General features: G+C 36.0%; 2 protein-coding genes and 1 long non-coding RNA gene across 4 annotated transcripts; 1 reads left to right on the forward strand and 2 right to left on the reverse strand.

Annotated features, from left to right (window-relative positions):
- Positions 1–608: 608 nt before the first annotated feature.
- slc25a5 (solute carrier family 25 member 5) lies at positions 609–3,454 on the reverse strand. Its single transcript, XM_079891841.1, has 4 exons — positions 2,871–3,454; positions 1,373–1,859; positions 1,152–1,292; positions 609–1,069 (listed from the first exon to the last, which is right to left on the reverse strand). Exons 1-4 carry the CDS (start codon positions 2,979–2,981, stop codon positions 912–914), a joined length of 897 nt encoding a protein of 298 aa, XP_079747967.1. The 5' UTR covers positions 2,982–3,454; the 3' UTR covers positions 609–911.
- Positions 3,150–7,328, forward strand: LOC307170648. Its single transcript, XR_013823417.1, has 2 exons — positions 3,150–3,223; positions 7,271–7,328. It is a non-coding gene; the product is annotated as an uncharacterized lncRNA (long non-coding RNA).
- Positions 3,744–9,556, reverse strand: slc25a43 (solute carrier family 25 member 43). 2 transcript variants are annotated; one of them, XM_079891839.1, is made up of 5 exons: positions 9,144–9,556; positions 7,557–7,798; positions 7,251–7,423; positions 4,996–5,130; positions 3,744–4,702 (listed from the first exon to the last, which is right to left on the reverse strand). In XM_079891839.1, the coding sequence occupies exons 1-5, from the start codon at positions 9,413–9,415 to the stop codon at positions 4,487–4,489; spliced, it is 1,038 nt and encodes a 345-aa protein (XP_079747965.1). In that variant the 5' UTR covers positions 9,416–9,556; the 3' UTR covers positions 3,744–4,486. The 2 variants fall into 2 exon arrangements, with proteins under 2 accessions (XP_079747965.1, XP_079747966.1); XM_079891840.1 differs by lacking the exon at positions 9,144–9,556 and adding an exon at positions 8,395–8,473.
- Positions 9,557–13,954: the final 4,398 nt, after the last annotated feature.

Raw genomic sequence — 13,954 nt, forward strand, 5'->3', positions numbered from 1 at the left:
CTTCAAAATAACCTCAAATGTAAAAATGCAGAATCATAAACAGCATATTGAACGACACATTTTGATATTTAGATTATTATACGGCAACATGTAGGCCTCAAATAAATCAGTTTTGAAGGACTGAATTAGCCTATATTGAGTGGCACAAGAGTCCCCTCAGCTGTCCTTGGCTGAGACTCAAGCACAACTCTGGAGAGCCAACAGGGTATGAGGTTGCATCTTAGGAAATCAAACACTGCCTGACATCCAGGAACACCTCTAAAGGCATGTGTGAAGTCTAGCCTTTGAATAAACACTTGGACACTTCTATGTGACAACTCTCTGGTGCAGTTTACATGTGCTGCAAGAAATTTATTTTAATACCATGTATAAAATGTCCCTACTACACTGAATGCCTTAAGTCACATTGATCTGACAAGCCAAGGATCTTTAAAAGGCAAAATAGACTTATAATAATCCTGCTAGTTTAGTTTGTGGACAGGTTTTTAAAGGGTGTGGACTTTGTTTGAATTAAGGAACAGGGCAGAAGCAATCCAAGTGGCTGAATCATTTACAATACCTGTAACGCAACAAAAAAAAAAAGAGAAGAAAAAAAAGACAAGTTATGGTTTAGGTTCATTCAGTGGGTCTTTATTGATGCATCGACTAAAAACAGACCGGCTGGAAAACAGGTAGATTTTAGTACCCGGCATTCTTTCTTTCTGGGAATGACAGTATCGTGAGGGGGAACAAAAAGAGGAGAAATAAAATGAACGGGGCAAAAGAAAAATTGCAAAAACAATTTCCCCCAGTACAACTAGTACTGACATACTAGTTGGTCCCTATAAATAAGGCGGAATTTGAGAGTCCTTCCAAATTTACAAGATATGTTACAGTTAAACATCTCACATTGAATGGTGGACAGGAAACATTTACATGACCTTCTTCAGCTCATCATACAAGACCAGCACAAAGGCACCACCCATGCCTCTGAGAACATTGGACCAGGCTCCCTTGAAGAAAGCCTTGCCACCCTCATCACGTGAAATCTTCTTCCAGCAGTCAATTGTGCCACTGTACATGATGTCAGCTGCAATTAAAAATAAAAAGTGAATTCACTGCTTGAACTAGTCAACTTGTACTGGAAAAGTCTAAGTAAAGCAGCAACTGACCTCCTCTGCGTCCAGACTGCATCATCATACGACGACGGACTGTGTCGAAGGGGTAGGATGCAAGACCAGCAACAGCAGTCACAGACTGAGCGATCATCCAGCTGACAACAATGTGGGTGTTCTTGGGATCTGGCAGCATACCTAAAGACAACAGAGCAGATGTAATGAATGCAGCAATAGCACACACTGAAGATGATATCTTAATCTCAACGTGGACTCACCCTTGGCAGTGTCATAAATGCCGAAGTAGGCGGCTCTGTAAATGATGATACCCTGCACAGAAACGTTGAAGCCCTGGTACAATCCTTTGAGGCCATCAGACTTGAAGATCTTTGCCAAGCAGTTACCCAGGCCAGAGAACTCTCTCGCTGCACCAGCCTTGCCGACATCGGCGGCCAGACGGGTTCTTGCAAAGTCGAGGGGGTACACAAAGCAGAGGGATGTAGCACCAGCAGCACCACCTGAGGCCAGGTTACCAGCGAAGTACCTCCAGAACTGGGTACGCTTGTCCACGCCATCAAGGAAGACCTTCTTGTACTTGTCCTTGAAAGCAAAGTTGAGGGCCTGGGTGGGGAAGTACCTGATGACATTGGCCATGTTTCCTCTCCAGAACGAGATGAAGCCCTGCTCCTTGGGAATACGCACCACACAGTCTACAATGCCCTTGTACTGCTTATCCACTGTAATCTGTTTGCTAGCATGTTGCACCTGTAAACACAGGAGGAAGTCAATGTATGCACACAATAAAATACATTCAATGAATAAGGTCAATGAGATTACAAATGTCATAAACTGAAGCAACTAAAACGGAATTAAGCGTTAATTGTTTAAAATAGTGATGGCTTAAGAGAAAATCAAGGCGGAAACAAACACGTGATCATGCGAAACGAAAGAAGCCGACAACGCGAAAAAAAACGCGATTTCTTCCGGTGAGAGGTTCCTGTAAAACCGACTGGAATTATCACGAAAACCCTTACATTTGTGTAAAATGTGTACGAGCTACAAGTATGTAACATTATATCGATGTGTTAGCATATGATACGCCCATAAAGCAACGTGTCCTCTTAAACAATAGCGGAGACTTAACAGTCCTAGGACGAGAGCGTTAGCTTGCAAGCTAGCAATAAAGGCCTAGCTATTCACAGGCCTCCCCTTCTCGCGACCTTGGCGAGATGAGTGAGGATGCTGGTTCACCGTGTTTCACGGAAGTGTTTTAAAAGAGTTCTCAAAACCTTAGTAAACCAACAAGCTCATTGAGCCCTGTTAAATTCCAGTCGTTTGGGCGCCAATTGGCTGTCGATCGAGGCATTTCTCAAGTTGTTCTCTCGAGGAGGGTTGCTAAAGGTTAACGTACAAGCACTCAAGGCCTAGCTAGTCGATACTTTTAACGAAATATTTGACGACAAACAGTGTTTTTAAACGGCTCAACATGTGTAAAATAACGGAGGTTTATATTACAATAAGGTTTTCGTTTGGTCAGACGTTTACTATTATGATAGGCTAATCTCAATTCGAGATTAAATTAAACCATGTAAATGAAAAAAAAAAAAAAGATTAAAAATCTAAAAAAGACATTACGTTTTATTTAAACCATAAACTGTTATAGGATTACACTATTCTAGTTGTATTCACCTTTCGCTCAATACAGAACTTTTTTTTATTATTATTACGGGATTATAGAATTCCGATAATATTATTGTGAATATATATACACGTTACCTGAAGCAGTAGCTTGACTCTCTCAATGGGGGCCACGGCGGTTTTAGAAATAGCAGCGGCAATTCCACCGGCCAAGAAGTCCTTGGCGAAAGAAACGGCGGTCTCGTTCATTGTTGGATGTTCTTAGAGAGGTGTAGCTTGAAGAGGTATATCCCGCTCTGCCGCAGGAACAGCGTGGAATGCCGGCTGATTCGAAATGGCCGATTGAAAAGTTGAAGCGACGTTTTTAAAAGGTTCGTCTCGCGAGAGAAATACGTACCCAACGCTTCTAAGATTTGATTGGACTGTAGACCAAACGTCACAGATTCCAGAAGGCGGGGTCATAGCGTGATGACGAAGATGAATGGCTCAAAGTAAGTAAAGTAACCTTAAGCCTTCTCAAGGTGGAAAGCGTGAATTACAACAGGAAGTTTTTAAAACAGAGACAATTTTGTTTCCAAGTAGCCAATAATTCATGACTAATAATATTTAACAAAACACACACACTTTTTGCACTGTTTTTGACACACACTGACAGTCCAATACAGCAAGAGAATCAGGATTATCCAGTTTTTCCTTTCAGCTGTCAAGCTAAGAAGTTCTCCAAGGTGACATAGCATGCATGTTTGTTACTAGCTAGATCGCTGCCTGCCTTCAGTTAATGATCTCCAAGGGCATGTGTGTGAGAGGAAAAGGGCCAACATGTCAGACCAAAGTCCTTCACACGACTTTTGACCGTGTGGCAAAGCCAGTGATCCACTTTGGGAACATGTGACTACAGAAGGCAATACAAAATCAATACTATCTGAATCACTGTCATTTCTACTAATGCAATTCAATTTTGTTTGGATTATATAACAATCAACGGATAGTAAAATATGTGTATAATACAATACGTTGATAACAAGGTCTAAGATGTTTATTGCTTATACTTAATTTTTTACAATGTGCTTGAAGATTTTATCTTAACATGTGCAACATTTACAAATGTCTTAATGATATCATCAAAAACCACAAATAACCTTTCATTAAATAGATCATGTCCTTTTTTTTCTTCTTTTTTTTTTTTTTTTACAGCCGAATGAGATTCGTTAATTACTGGGTTACCATGTGTCCAGATCAGCAGGAAATGTATATATTACATTACAATGCAGATTCAGAATCCTCATATATGATCAAAAAAGCAAATGCCATAACTGCACCACAATATGACCTTAAAAACATGTGGTTCATAAATAACAGAAGACATTTAAAAAGGCCAAAGTGCTAAAAATCTAGTAAAAGACTAATACTTTGTTTGACAAAGGCATTGCTCTAACTGTCGAAATGATGTTCAACATATTTTCCTGAGAAGTGATTAGACAGATCTTAAAAACACCATTTCAGTGGCATGTCTGATGCGTTTGAGGTACTGTAGAATGTACGTAACGGACTGAGCTTCAAGTATGTATGTGCAGAATCCTTAAAATACAATATTGGAAGTTAAATACAACAAAAGGTAAAACATTCTTCATAATAATCAAATATATTGCGCAAAGCACCACTTTGAATAATACACCGTGCATTCCAGCAGTACAAATACTTAATAGCAATGCACTTCTCAGAGTACCATTTATTCCTGTTAATCTTGGGATTAGTTACCAGCGGTTTCCTATGGATGAACTCTGTGCTTTGTGTGATTTTCTGTTTCTCAGGTAGCGCTTAAACTCCTGCAGTTCATATGGGCCCAGACTTTGGTCCACACCTGGTTTAAGTTTGTAGCTTAGTGGAGAAATGATATAGCCATTCTGATAAAGGCAGAGTTGCTTACACATCTCAAAGCAACTGAAGAGCAGACCAAAATATGGGACAATCTGTAATGAATAAAACAAAACATAATATCATTAACAAGGAAGTGGAAATGCATTAATTATATAACAAACAACCACTGAAAACATTTGAGCATGCTATTTCATGTGAAGCCAGCTCCAGAAACTCATGTTCCTATTTGTTGTATTCATTTCATAGAATACATGTTTGTGTAATATACAACCATGTCAGATTTTTTTTTAATGACAGATCGAAATTTGAATGACAGAAAACATGCAGTGCTTGGGTTATTTTTTCTATCTCTCATCCACCTATAAGTACATAAAACAGACGTCACCTTCACCATGTTGGCTGTAAGGCCACTCCAAAGAGCCATGACACCCTTGTTCTTGATGACCTGTCTGAAGCAGTCTATCATTCCATTAAAATGGACATCAACTCCTCCACAGTGGGGCAAGAGAAGACTCTGGGCCTAAAATAATGATTTAAGAAATATTCCTGATCATTAAGAAATACTTAGATAAGAGAATACTGACATTATTGTTTATAGGAAAAAATAAATAAAAAGTTGTCAAGTGCAGATGATCAAATACGATTTTTTCCGTTTTTTTTTTTTTTTTTTTTCAATTCATGTACATTTGTTTTGAACTGATTGCCCTACTGTAACACATTTTCCGACATTTACCTACCCTTAAACCCTCTGTGTTTTCCGTAGGCTGTGTTGATTGTGTCAATAGATACTTTGGTAACACTTAACAATGTCTCATTTGTTAACATTAGTTAATATATTAACTAACATTAACAAACAATGAGCAATACATTAGTTACAGTATTTATTAATCTTTGTTAATAATAACGTTAGTGAATAAAAATCCAGGTTTTTGTTCATTGATTGTTCGTGTTAGTTCACAGTGCAATAACGAATGTTAACAAAATTTTGAATTCGTATTAGTATTAGTAAATGTTGAAATTAACATTAACTAAGATTAATAAATGATGTAGGATTATTGTTACTTCTTAGTTAATGTTAACGAAAGTAGTTAAAACGTTATTGTAAAGTGTTACCAATACTTCTTTAAGCACCAGACTGACAGAATATTCAGAAGCTTTGGTCAGTTTATTTCTGACAATGCAATTTAACTTGCAAAAGAGAAAAAGCAGAACTTTTCATTTCTAGTTTGGCTGTTTGTAAAGCCAATCTAAACATATAGGAACTAGATCAGATATACCATGTTTGTTGTGTGTGTGAAAGTTCAGCTATCTTTAGACAATTTATCTTTGGCATAGGCAGACACTGGACACTGGACATTCTCAGCTGCTGCAAGGCCTTGTGTCCTTCATAATGGTCTCTAGCATTGTTCTGTGTGACCTGTTGCAAAGACTATGCATAATTTTTATATATATACAGTACCAGTCAAAAGTTTGGAAACACTACTATTTTTAATGCTTTTGAAAGAAGTCTCTTATGCTCATCAAGCCTGCAGTTAAAAAAAACAAAACAAAAAAAAAAAAAACAGTAATATTATGAAATATTATTACAATTTAAAATAATGGTTCTCTTTTTTAATATACTTTAAAATGTAATTTATTTTTGTGATGCAAAGCTGAATTTTCATCAGCAAGTACTCCAGTCTTTGGTGTCTTATGATCCTTCAGAAATCATTCTAATATGATGATTTGATACTCAGTTATTATCAATGATGGAAACAGTTGTGCTGTTTAATATATTTTTTTGGAATACTTTTTTCAGGATTCATTGATGAGTAAAACGTTAACAGCATTTATTCATAAAAACAGAATTTATTCAAAATAAAAACATTTCTAACAATATAAATCGTTACCATCACCTTTTATCAATTTAACGCATCCTTGTTGAATTAAAGTACTAATTTCTTTTTTAAAAAAAAAGTTATTGTTCCCAAACTTTTGAACGGTAGTGTATATTGTTACAAAAGATTTCTATTCTAAATAAATACAGTTCTTTTTAACTTTTTATTAATCAAATAATCCTGAAAAAAGTATCTCAGGTTATAAAAAAATATTAAGCAGCACAACTGTTTCCATCATTGATAATAACTGAGTATCAAATCATCATATTAGAATGATTTCTGAAGGATCATAAGACACCAAAGACTGGAGTACTTGCTGATGAAAATTCAGCTTTGCATCACAAAAATAAATTACATTTTAAAGTATATTAAAAAAGAGAACCATTATTTTAAATTGTAATAATATTTCATAATATTACTGTTTTTTTTTTGTTTTTGTTTTTTTTAACTGCAGGCTTGATGAGCATAAGAGACTTCTTTCAAAAACATTAAAAATAGTAGTGTTTCCAAACTTTTGACTGGTACTGTATATATATATATATATATATATATATATATATATATATATATATATATATATATATATATATATATATATATACCCTTTATATATATATACATAATTATACATAGTCTTTACATAGTTTCTTTCTTGACAATAATTGACAATTTTTTAAAACTTTAGTTTAGGGAGACCCAAGTCTGTGACACTGGTACCATTGTGTCCCCTTGTGGTGAGACATATCACTACACCTATTCTCACCTGCATCTTCTTTTTAACAGTTTCGAAGGGGAAGGAGAGAGTCTGAGCGACTCCTGCCGCAAGACATCCATTGATGAAGTTCTGCAAAGACGTGAAGCGAACATGACGCTCCTGCCACAGCTTATCCAAATTGACATAGACCGCATAGCAACCAACAGAGAACGGAACAGCGCCTATTCCACAGAAATCCCAACATCAGAATTGTAAAACCTTTATTAATTAGAAGGTTATGAGCTTGGTTTTGAATTCAGATTTAGTGTAATTTAATGATTCTGAGGTGTAAACAGGGTCTGAACTAATACATACCTAACACTGTGAGTGAAAAACCCCTGTAGAGAGCTTGAAGTCCTTCATTTCTGTACATGCTGGAGAGAGAATGCAGCAACCCTCTGTAAGTTGGTTCTTTGCAATTCTGAGCAATAAGTCTGGTTTCAACCACCTCCAATGGATATGTTGCTAGAGCGGCAGATATGCCTGCCAGCCCACCGGCTACTATGGCTCTCCATTGTGAGATATCACCCAGTTCATCAATATGAAGGTGGACAATACTGCCAAAAATAGAAGAAAGTGAATAGTAAGCATTTTTGATAAGTGTAGAGTACCAGAAATATCTACCAGACACATCTAACTGATATATTTTCATGATCTCAAAGGCTAATGCTTAAATGCTTTAACTTAATACACATAGCTTGAGGCTATGTACACTTTAAGAAATGTGCAAAAATACAGCACAATGTACTATGTTAATATGTAGGGATTTTCTGTGTTTTGCTGATATTTTGAATGAATCGTGTTGTGTCTTAAGGTTGAAGGAAATGTACACAATCTTAACAGAAAAGGTGTATTTCGCAGTACAGTGCAAATATTGCTTACAGTGTATGAATTACTAAAAAGTTTATATGAATTTTACAAATATAATTAGGCTATAATGTAAATTATAATTGTAAAAAGTTATCAATCTTAAGTATTATTATTTGGTGTTAATATATGTAGATATAGGCTAGTGTTAATTATTATGTAATTATTAAAAAGATAGTATTAATAGCAGTAGGCTACTAGAAAATTATATCCTTTACTAAAAATTTGATTATTAACCAACAACATAAACTTGGTAACCAACAACTTGCATTCGAGAGGTACACACGTATTCTTTTAAGAGGAACAATGCGTTCAAAACAGGTCGTAACACACCCTCCACTCGTCCTTTCCTGGAATACTGGAACACTATGTGCGGGTCTTTCTAAAACTGTTTCCGGTGTCTCCGTTAACCCATTCAGCATGTGAAAATACACGTGACTTATGGACAGGCACAGGCTGAGCTCAACGCTGATAGGCGTTTCCAAGTGCATGGTTCATATCCATGGAAACACTACAGCTGAAATTGACACTGAACTTGTTTTATGAATGCACACATTTTATGACTTCATAGAATTAAGGCCACGCCCACTGTAGCCATCTAGGGTTCAGGATGACACCACATCAACGTGCTGGCTTTCTGAGCTACGTGATTGGTCAGGACATGAAGGGGTGATGTGTTACATCACGATGAACTAACGTAAACCCCCGTTCTAAGAAGTAACAGAAGCCAAGCTAATGAAGCAAGGCGGTTAAATAAAATTATTTCTTTAAACGATCCGTAAATTAAACATCTTAAGTACATTTAAATGAGTCTTCTCTTGTTAGTATATACATTTTATAATTAAATTCTATCTACAAATTCTAAACGCTATCAAGCTAATACGTCAACTTCCTGTTGTCGTTGTTTACCATCACAGCCGATTGAAAAGCTGATCATATCTTGATTCACACAAAACAGCGAAACGTATCGGGCATAGACGCTATGTAGTATAATTCATTATATAATATTAAAGTATTAAAATGTATAATACTTACTTTTTGTAAGTTGCTAAATGTATGGCACTGTAGGGGAACAACCGTAGACAGGAAACCATATTACCCTTCCAAAATGCTCGAAGTCCCTCATTCTGACAAATAAAAACAAAGCTGTGCAGAAAACCGCGTTTACAATGAAATGTTCCTATTTGACTCAAAATCTTTACGACTTCCAGAGGTGACGTTACAGTTTTGCTAAAAACTCCGGCAAAACCGACGCACAGTAGACTTTGAGAACTTGTCAGTCGGTCGTCCTTTTTGACTATAGCCATACTTCATAAGAAAAACGATTTTCTTCTCCAGCCTTTGAAGGAAAATAACAAACGTGTGAAAATGAACACACTAACTGTTTTGTTTATCATCCAGCCATCCAGCTGCAGCGCTACTTGTCGTTCAGCGGCCAATCATTGCAGGATATTTTGGGGAAGGCGGGGTGTAGTAGTTTGTGCATGCGCAAGTTTGGTTGCATTGCAAAATCACTCCATAATAGCTAGCTGTCAAAAAGCTATAGATGGAAAGAAATGACACAAACCATATCGTATGTCTAAAGACAGCCAGAGACAAAGTTAATGTGCTTCCCTTACTCACTTTAGGCCAATGCAAATCTTTTGAAAAATGGATGGACCGTGGACACACCAGGCTCTTCTTAGCAGGTGCTAAACTGAGTTCGGTGTGAAAACACTCGAAAAGACCATTAGTTTTGGGGGAAACTAGATGGGGATTTTATATTTTAAACCATGGATGCAGAAAATCCAACTATATTTATGAGGCTATTACGTGGATAATATGGAAATCCTGTATCCTGTAGCCTACATTTTGTACTGGAACTCCATAATGTTTTGTTTTTATCAAAAGACCTCTCATACACAATGAATCTCTATTATAGTTGCTTATAATGTCTGAATAATATGAAAATGTGTAAAAAATAAATAAATAATATATATAGAGAGAGAGAGAGAGCCTATTCCAGATAAATCTAAATGGATTTTTTTTTAACTTAAACATCGGCAACCCTCTCGAAATATTTCATTTGTTTCAATATATGAGTTCAACTACATTCTGGTTTTAAATTCAGTTTTCTTGGAAAGAAAGACTACTTTCTTTAGCCTATGTGCGAGACTTAGTCGCTTCAGGTTAGCACAGGTTAGCAAAATTAGCACTTTTGAGCTAATTCGGGTACATTTACATTGTTTTGATGTTGATTAATGTACACTGTCTCCTTTCAAATAAAGAATAAATAAAATAAAAAAATGAAAAGGTCTTAAAGGGAGGGAGAGTGTTTTCGCAATTGGCTCCAAAATCTGGAATACATTGTTAGCTAACAGCGTGATGGGGTAACAGGGCTCACCAGGGTAAAAGGCACCTTAATTTGATTTTATATTTAAAAAAAAAAAAAAAAAAAAATATTTTATTTTATTTTTTTTATCTTTTATCTTTCTTTTCTTTTCTTTTCCTTTTAACACTAGATGGCACAAAAACTTTCCGCAGCACGCTCCTAAATCCGCTCTTCAAGATAGCCTACACATGGACATTTGGCTGATCCTTTATGCTAGTGGTTCTCAACGGGCGTTCAGAGAACAATGGGGGCGTTGGAAGCAAGAGTTTTGAAAGGGAGGCGTTCAGGTGCATGGTTCACGAGTTTACACCAAATATCCAGGCAAGACAAGATTAAACATATAATTACTTGCAAAATAATTGCCTACAACGTTAAAAAATCTGCCATTTTAATGCGCCATGTAAGCTATGTATTATTTATTTTGCAACGACTGTATTATTTTTCCAGTCATAGACCAGCGCTCAAACACTGACTAGAGTCCAGCGGCGCTGACAAGAATGTGCTCAAAAATGTGTTTTGCGCTGACAACAATCCAGTGCTGACTAGAATCACGCAGTGGAGGAATGGAAAGTTGACAAGCCATTATAAAAGTATTGACTTAAGAACCACTTAGATATTTTCAATATTTCAATAAATCATGTTCCCATTCACTCGGGCTACGAATTTTAAAATGAATTAAACTAAATTCTATTTATAAGGTAAAACATTTACATTTTTAGGCATTAACTAATGCCTAAATATTTTCTTTGTTCACCAAGAAAAAAATCAGGCATTGTTGTTAACTCGCAAGACTGTAAGAAGAAACAAATGACAATTTGATGGATATTCTGTAATCACATTTTGGTTCAGCCGTCACATCTGAGCGCGAAACGCTGCTTGGATATTGTTTCAATATAGTTAAAAAATAATTAATAATACAATAATAATTTAATTGTTCATATGTGTTTATTCTTGTTAGAAGATTTTTTTTAACTGATTATGAACACAAATTAATCACGACAAACCAAATTAATTGTAAATGTATTAATTATAGGCCTACCATTGATGAAAACAAGCTGATAACAAGGTATTTTAGGCCTACAATTCTAACATATTTTTTCATGAAAAATCATGATTGTATTTTTTATTTTTTTCGAAAGTAAGGTTAATGTAAGCAGCTTCTTGCAATACTCTCATAAATGCGTAATAAAACCTAAGTGCAAACATTACCGCTTTAATGACCGTATAGCCCACGGTCGTTTTTACTGTCCAATGACAGCCCATCTTATCTACTTTGAGTGGTATGGGAGAGAGTGGGAAGTTCATTTGTTGCCCCTACGAGTTTATAATAGTATAGTTTAACAAGATTTTCAAATAAAGAAAAAAAAAAAACTTTTTTTATTAAACTATGTTAGTGATAATCCACAAAATTAAATTTTGAATGTCAAATTTGTAACCGTTGCATTTCGTTAACACTGATTTACACTGATATATAGGCTAATTTCTAACAAAAATTATTTTATTTTATATTTAGTTTGAATCAGGTCTTCGCTGTTGGAGTAGAATTGGCTTGTGGCACTGTCACAAAAAATAGGGTCCAAGAAATGCGGTCCCAGAGCTGCAGTCCTGAAACTGCAGCCTCCGGTATTTTAGGAATACTGGCAGCAATTGGTGTAGTGTGGCAATAGAAAAGTGACCAGCAGATGGCAGTCATGGCCCAAAAATATGGATTCAAGTTCTGTTGAATCTTCAATTGTTGAATTTAATTGAATAATCATACTTTGAACAAAATAATGAATCAGCTATGTGCATAAAAAATAGTTTATTACAGTAAATAATTATATTAAACAAAATATAAAACAGTAGAAAATCTTTACAATAGTCCAGTTTTTGGTTCAGTGTTTTTAAGTCTTCCTAATGATCACATTAACAAATCAATGCTGTTATTTTGAACTTTATATTCATCAAATAATCCTGAAAAAAGAAAGAATAATGGTTTCTACAAAAATAAGAAGCAGCACAACTGTTTTCAACATTGAAAATAATAAAAGTTTCTTGAGCACCAAATCAATGATTTCTGAAGGATCATGGACACTAAAGATTAGAGTAATGATGCTGAAAATTCTGCTTTACCACCACTGGAATAAAAGCATCAGAAGATGTGTCAAAACCATTGCTTTCAAGAAGTTGTTAAATATATACTTTCCATCAATAAATAGACAAACAATGTGTCAAACAATGTCTTGTGAAGATCCACAGTCAGACAGCCAGCAGATGGCAGTCTTTACCCACAACCACAGTTGGTATAAGAGTACATTTACAAGAAAATTATGCATGTAAAGTATTAATATTATTTGTATTCAGATTATTAAGGTTAATAATATGTTGTAATAACATCACATGATTATTACCTGAGAAATTCACAATATATAAAAGTAGAATCATTGTTTTACTACATAAGCACTGAAGGTGATTGTATTTTGCAGAATTGCAACTGTATCAGAACCCGTCTTGTTCGTGAATCTTATGGCTTTCGTTTTATCACTTTGAATATTCAAGTAAAGTACACATAAATGTGGGATCAGGTTTTATTGTCAAAGCAGACACCAGTTTTGTGGGTATACTGCTTATGTTAATATCTTCAAATGCACTGAATTACGTAAACATGCCAGTCATGCCTTCAGACCCTTCACGACAACAAACACGATAAAGGATGCCACATTGTAGCATGTTGCCCTGTATGAAAATGAGCACACGAGACCCCCTAATATCCCAGCAGGGTCTTGTAGTTCCTTTCCTGTTAGGGCCAGTGTTTGTTTTCAGCCTGTATCCCCCTGCAATGTGCGCCTCCCTCCCCTGCTGATTCGACAACCTCAGCTGCCTGTGAAGAGCCCACCTCCTGTCTGTAGCTGGGCCACTTGGCTTTTTCACAAAGGCTACTGGAATAACAGTGCCCCGAGAAGGAAATGACAGTCTGTTCAAAAGAGCCCCTATGCCACAGTATTGTGCTGGGGGGGAGGGGGGGCTGGTACAGTGCAGGTACAGTGCAGGAGATGCTTTATCATTGCATATTGCTTCATTATCAATTAAAAATCACAAAGCACCAGTCAAGTTAACCAAGGTTTAAGTCATATACTTCTATGTCATATAGCAGCATAGATTGTGAACTGTAAACATCCTTCTCATGGAGTTACTATATTTACACTTTCAATATTTACAGTCATGTTGACTGTCATTGTGATCGGACCACAGTGAGAATGAGTGATTTTTCAGCTCTCAGAAGTAGTAAAAGTCCCGGCACTTCCTTTGTACGTGACAAGAAGGACTCCTTTGATCTTTCAGTCATATGTATGCGGATCCAATTACAAGATAATGGAGTGATACTTATGAAAGATCAGGTGTGAAGTGTGCGCATGTGCTGGATCTTATCAATTAGTGGACGAGCCACTTGACAAGACGGACACATCGTCTGCTACCGAGAGAAAATATCTTCTCG

Source organism: Squalius cephalus (genome assembly GCF_949319135.1).
Source record: "Squalius cephalus genome assembly, chromosome: 14".
In the NCBI taxonomy this organism is placed as follows: domain Eukaryota; kingdom Metazoa; phylum Chordata; class Actinopteri; order Cypriniformes; family Leuciscidae; genus Squalius; species Squalius cephalus.

Coding starts and splice junctions, on each gene's coding strand:
- slc25a5 (XM_079891841.1), bottom strand. CDS start 2,981: ATGAACGAGACCGCCGTTTCTTTCGCCAAGGACTTCTTGGCCGGTGGA. Junction 1,860..2,870: donor GAGTCAAGCTACTGCTTCAG/GTAACGTGTATA, acceptor CTGTGTTTACAG/GTGCAACATGCTAGCAAACA. Junction 1,070..1,151: donor GCAGTCTGGACGCAGAGGAG/GTCAGTTGCTGC, acceptor TTTTAATTGCAG/CTGACATCATGTACAGTGGC.
- slc25a43 (XM_079891839.1), bottom strand. CDS start 9,415: ATGGCTATAGTCAAAAAGGACGACCGACTGACAAGTTCTCAAAGTCTA. Junction 7,424..7,556: donor TTTTTCACTCACAGTGTTAG/GTATGTATTAGT, acceptor TCTGTGGAATAG/GCGCTGTTCCGTTCTCTGTT. Junction 4,703..4,995: donor TTACAGCCAACATGGTGAAG/GTGACGTCTGTT, acceptor TATTCATTACAG/ATTGTCCCATATTTTGGTCT.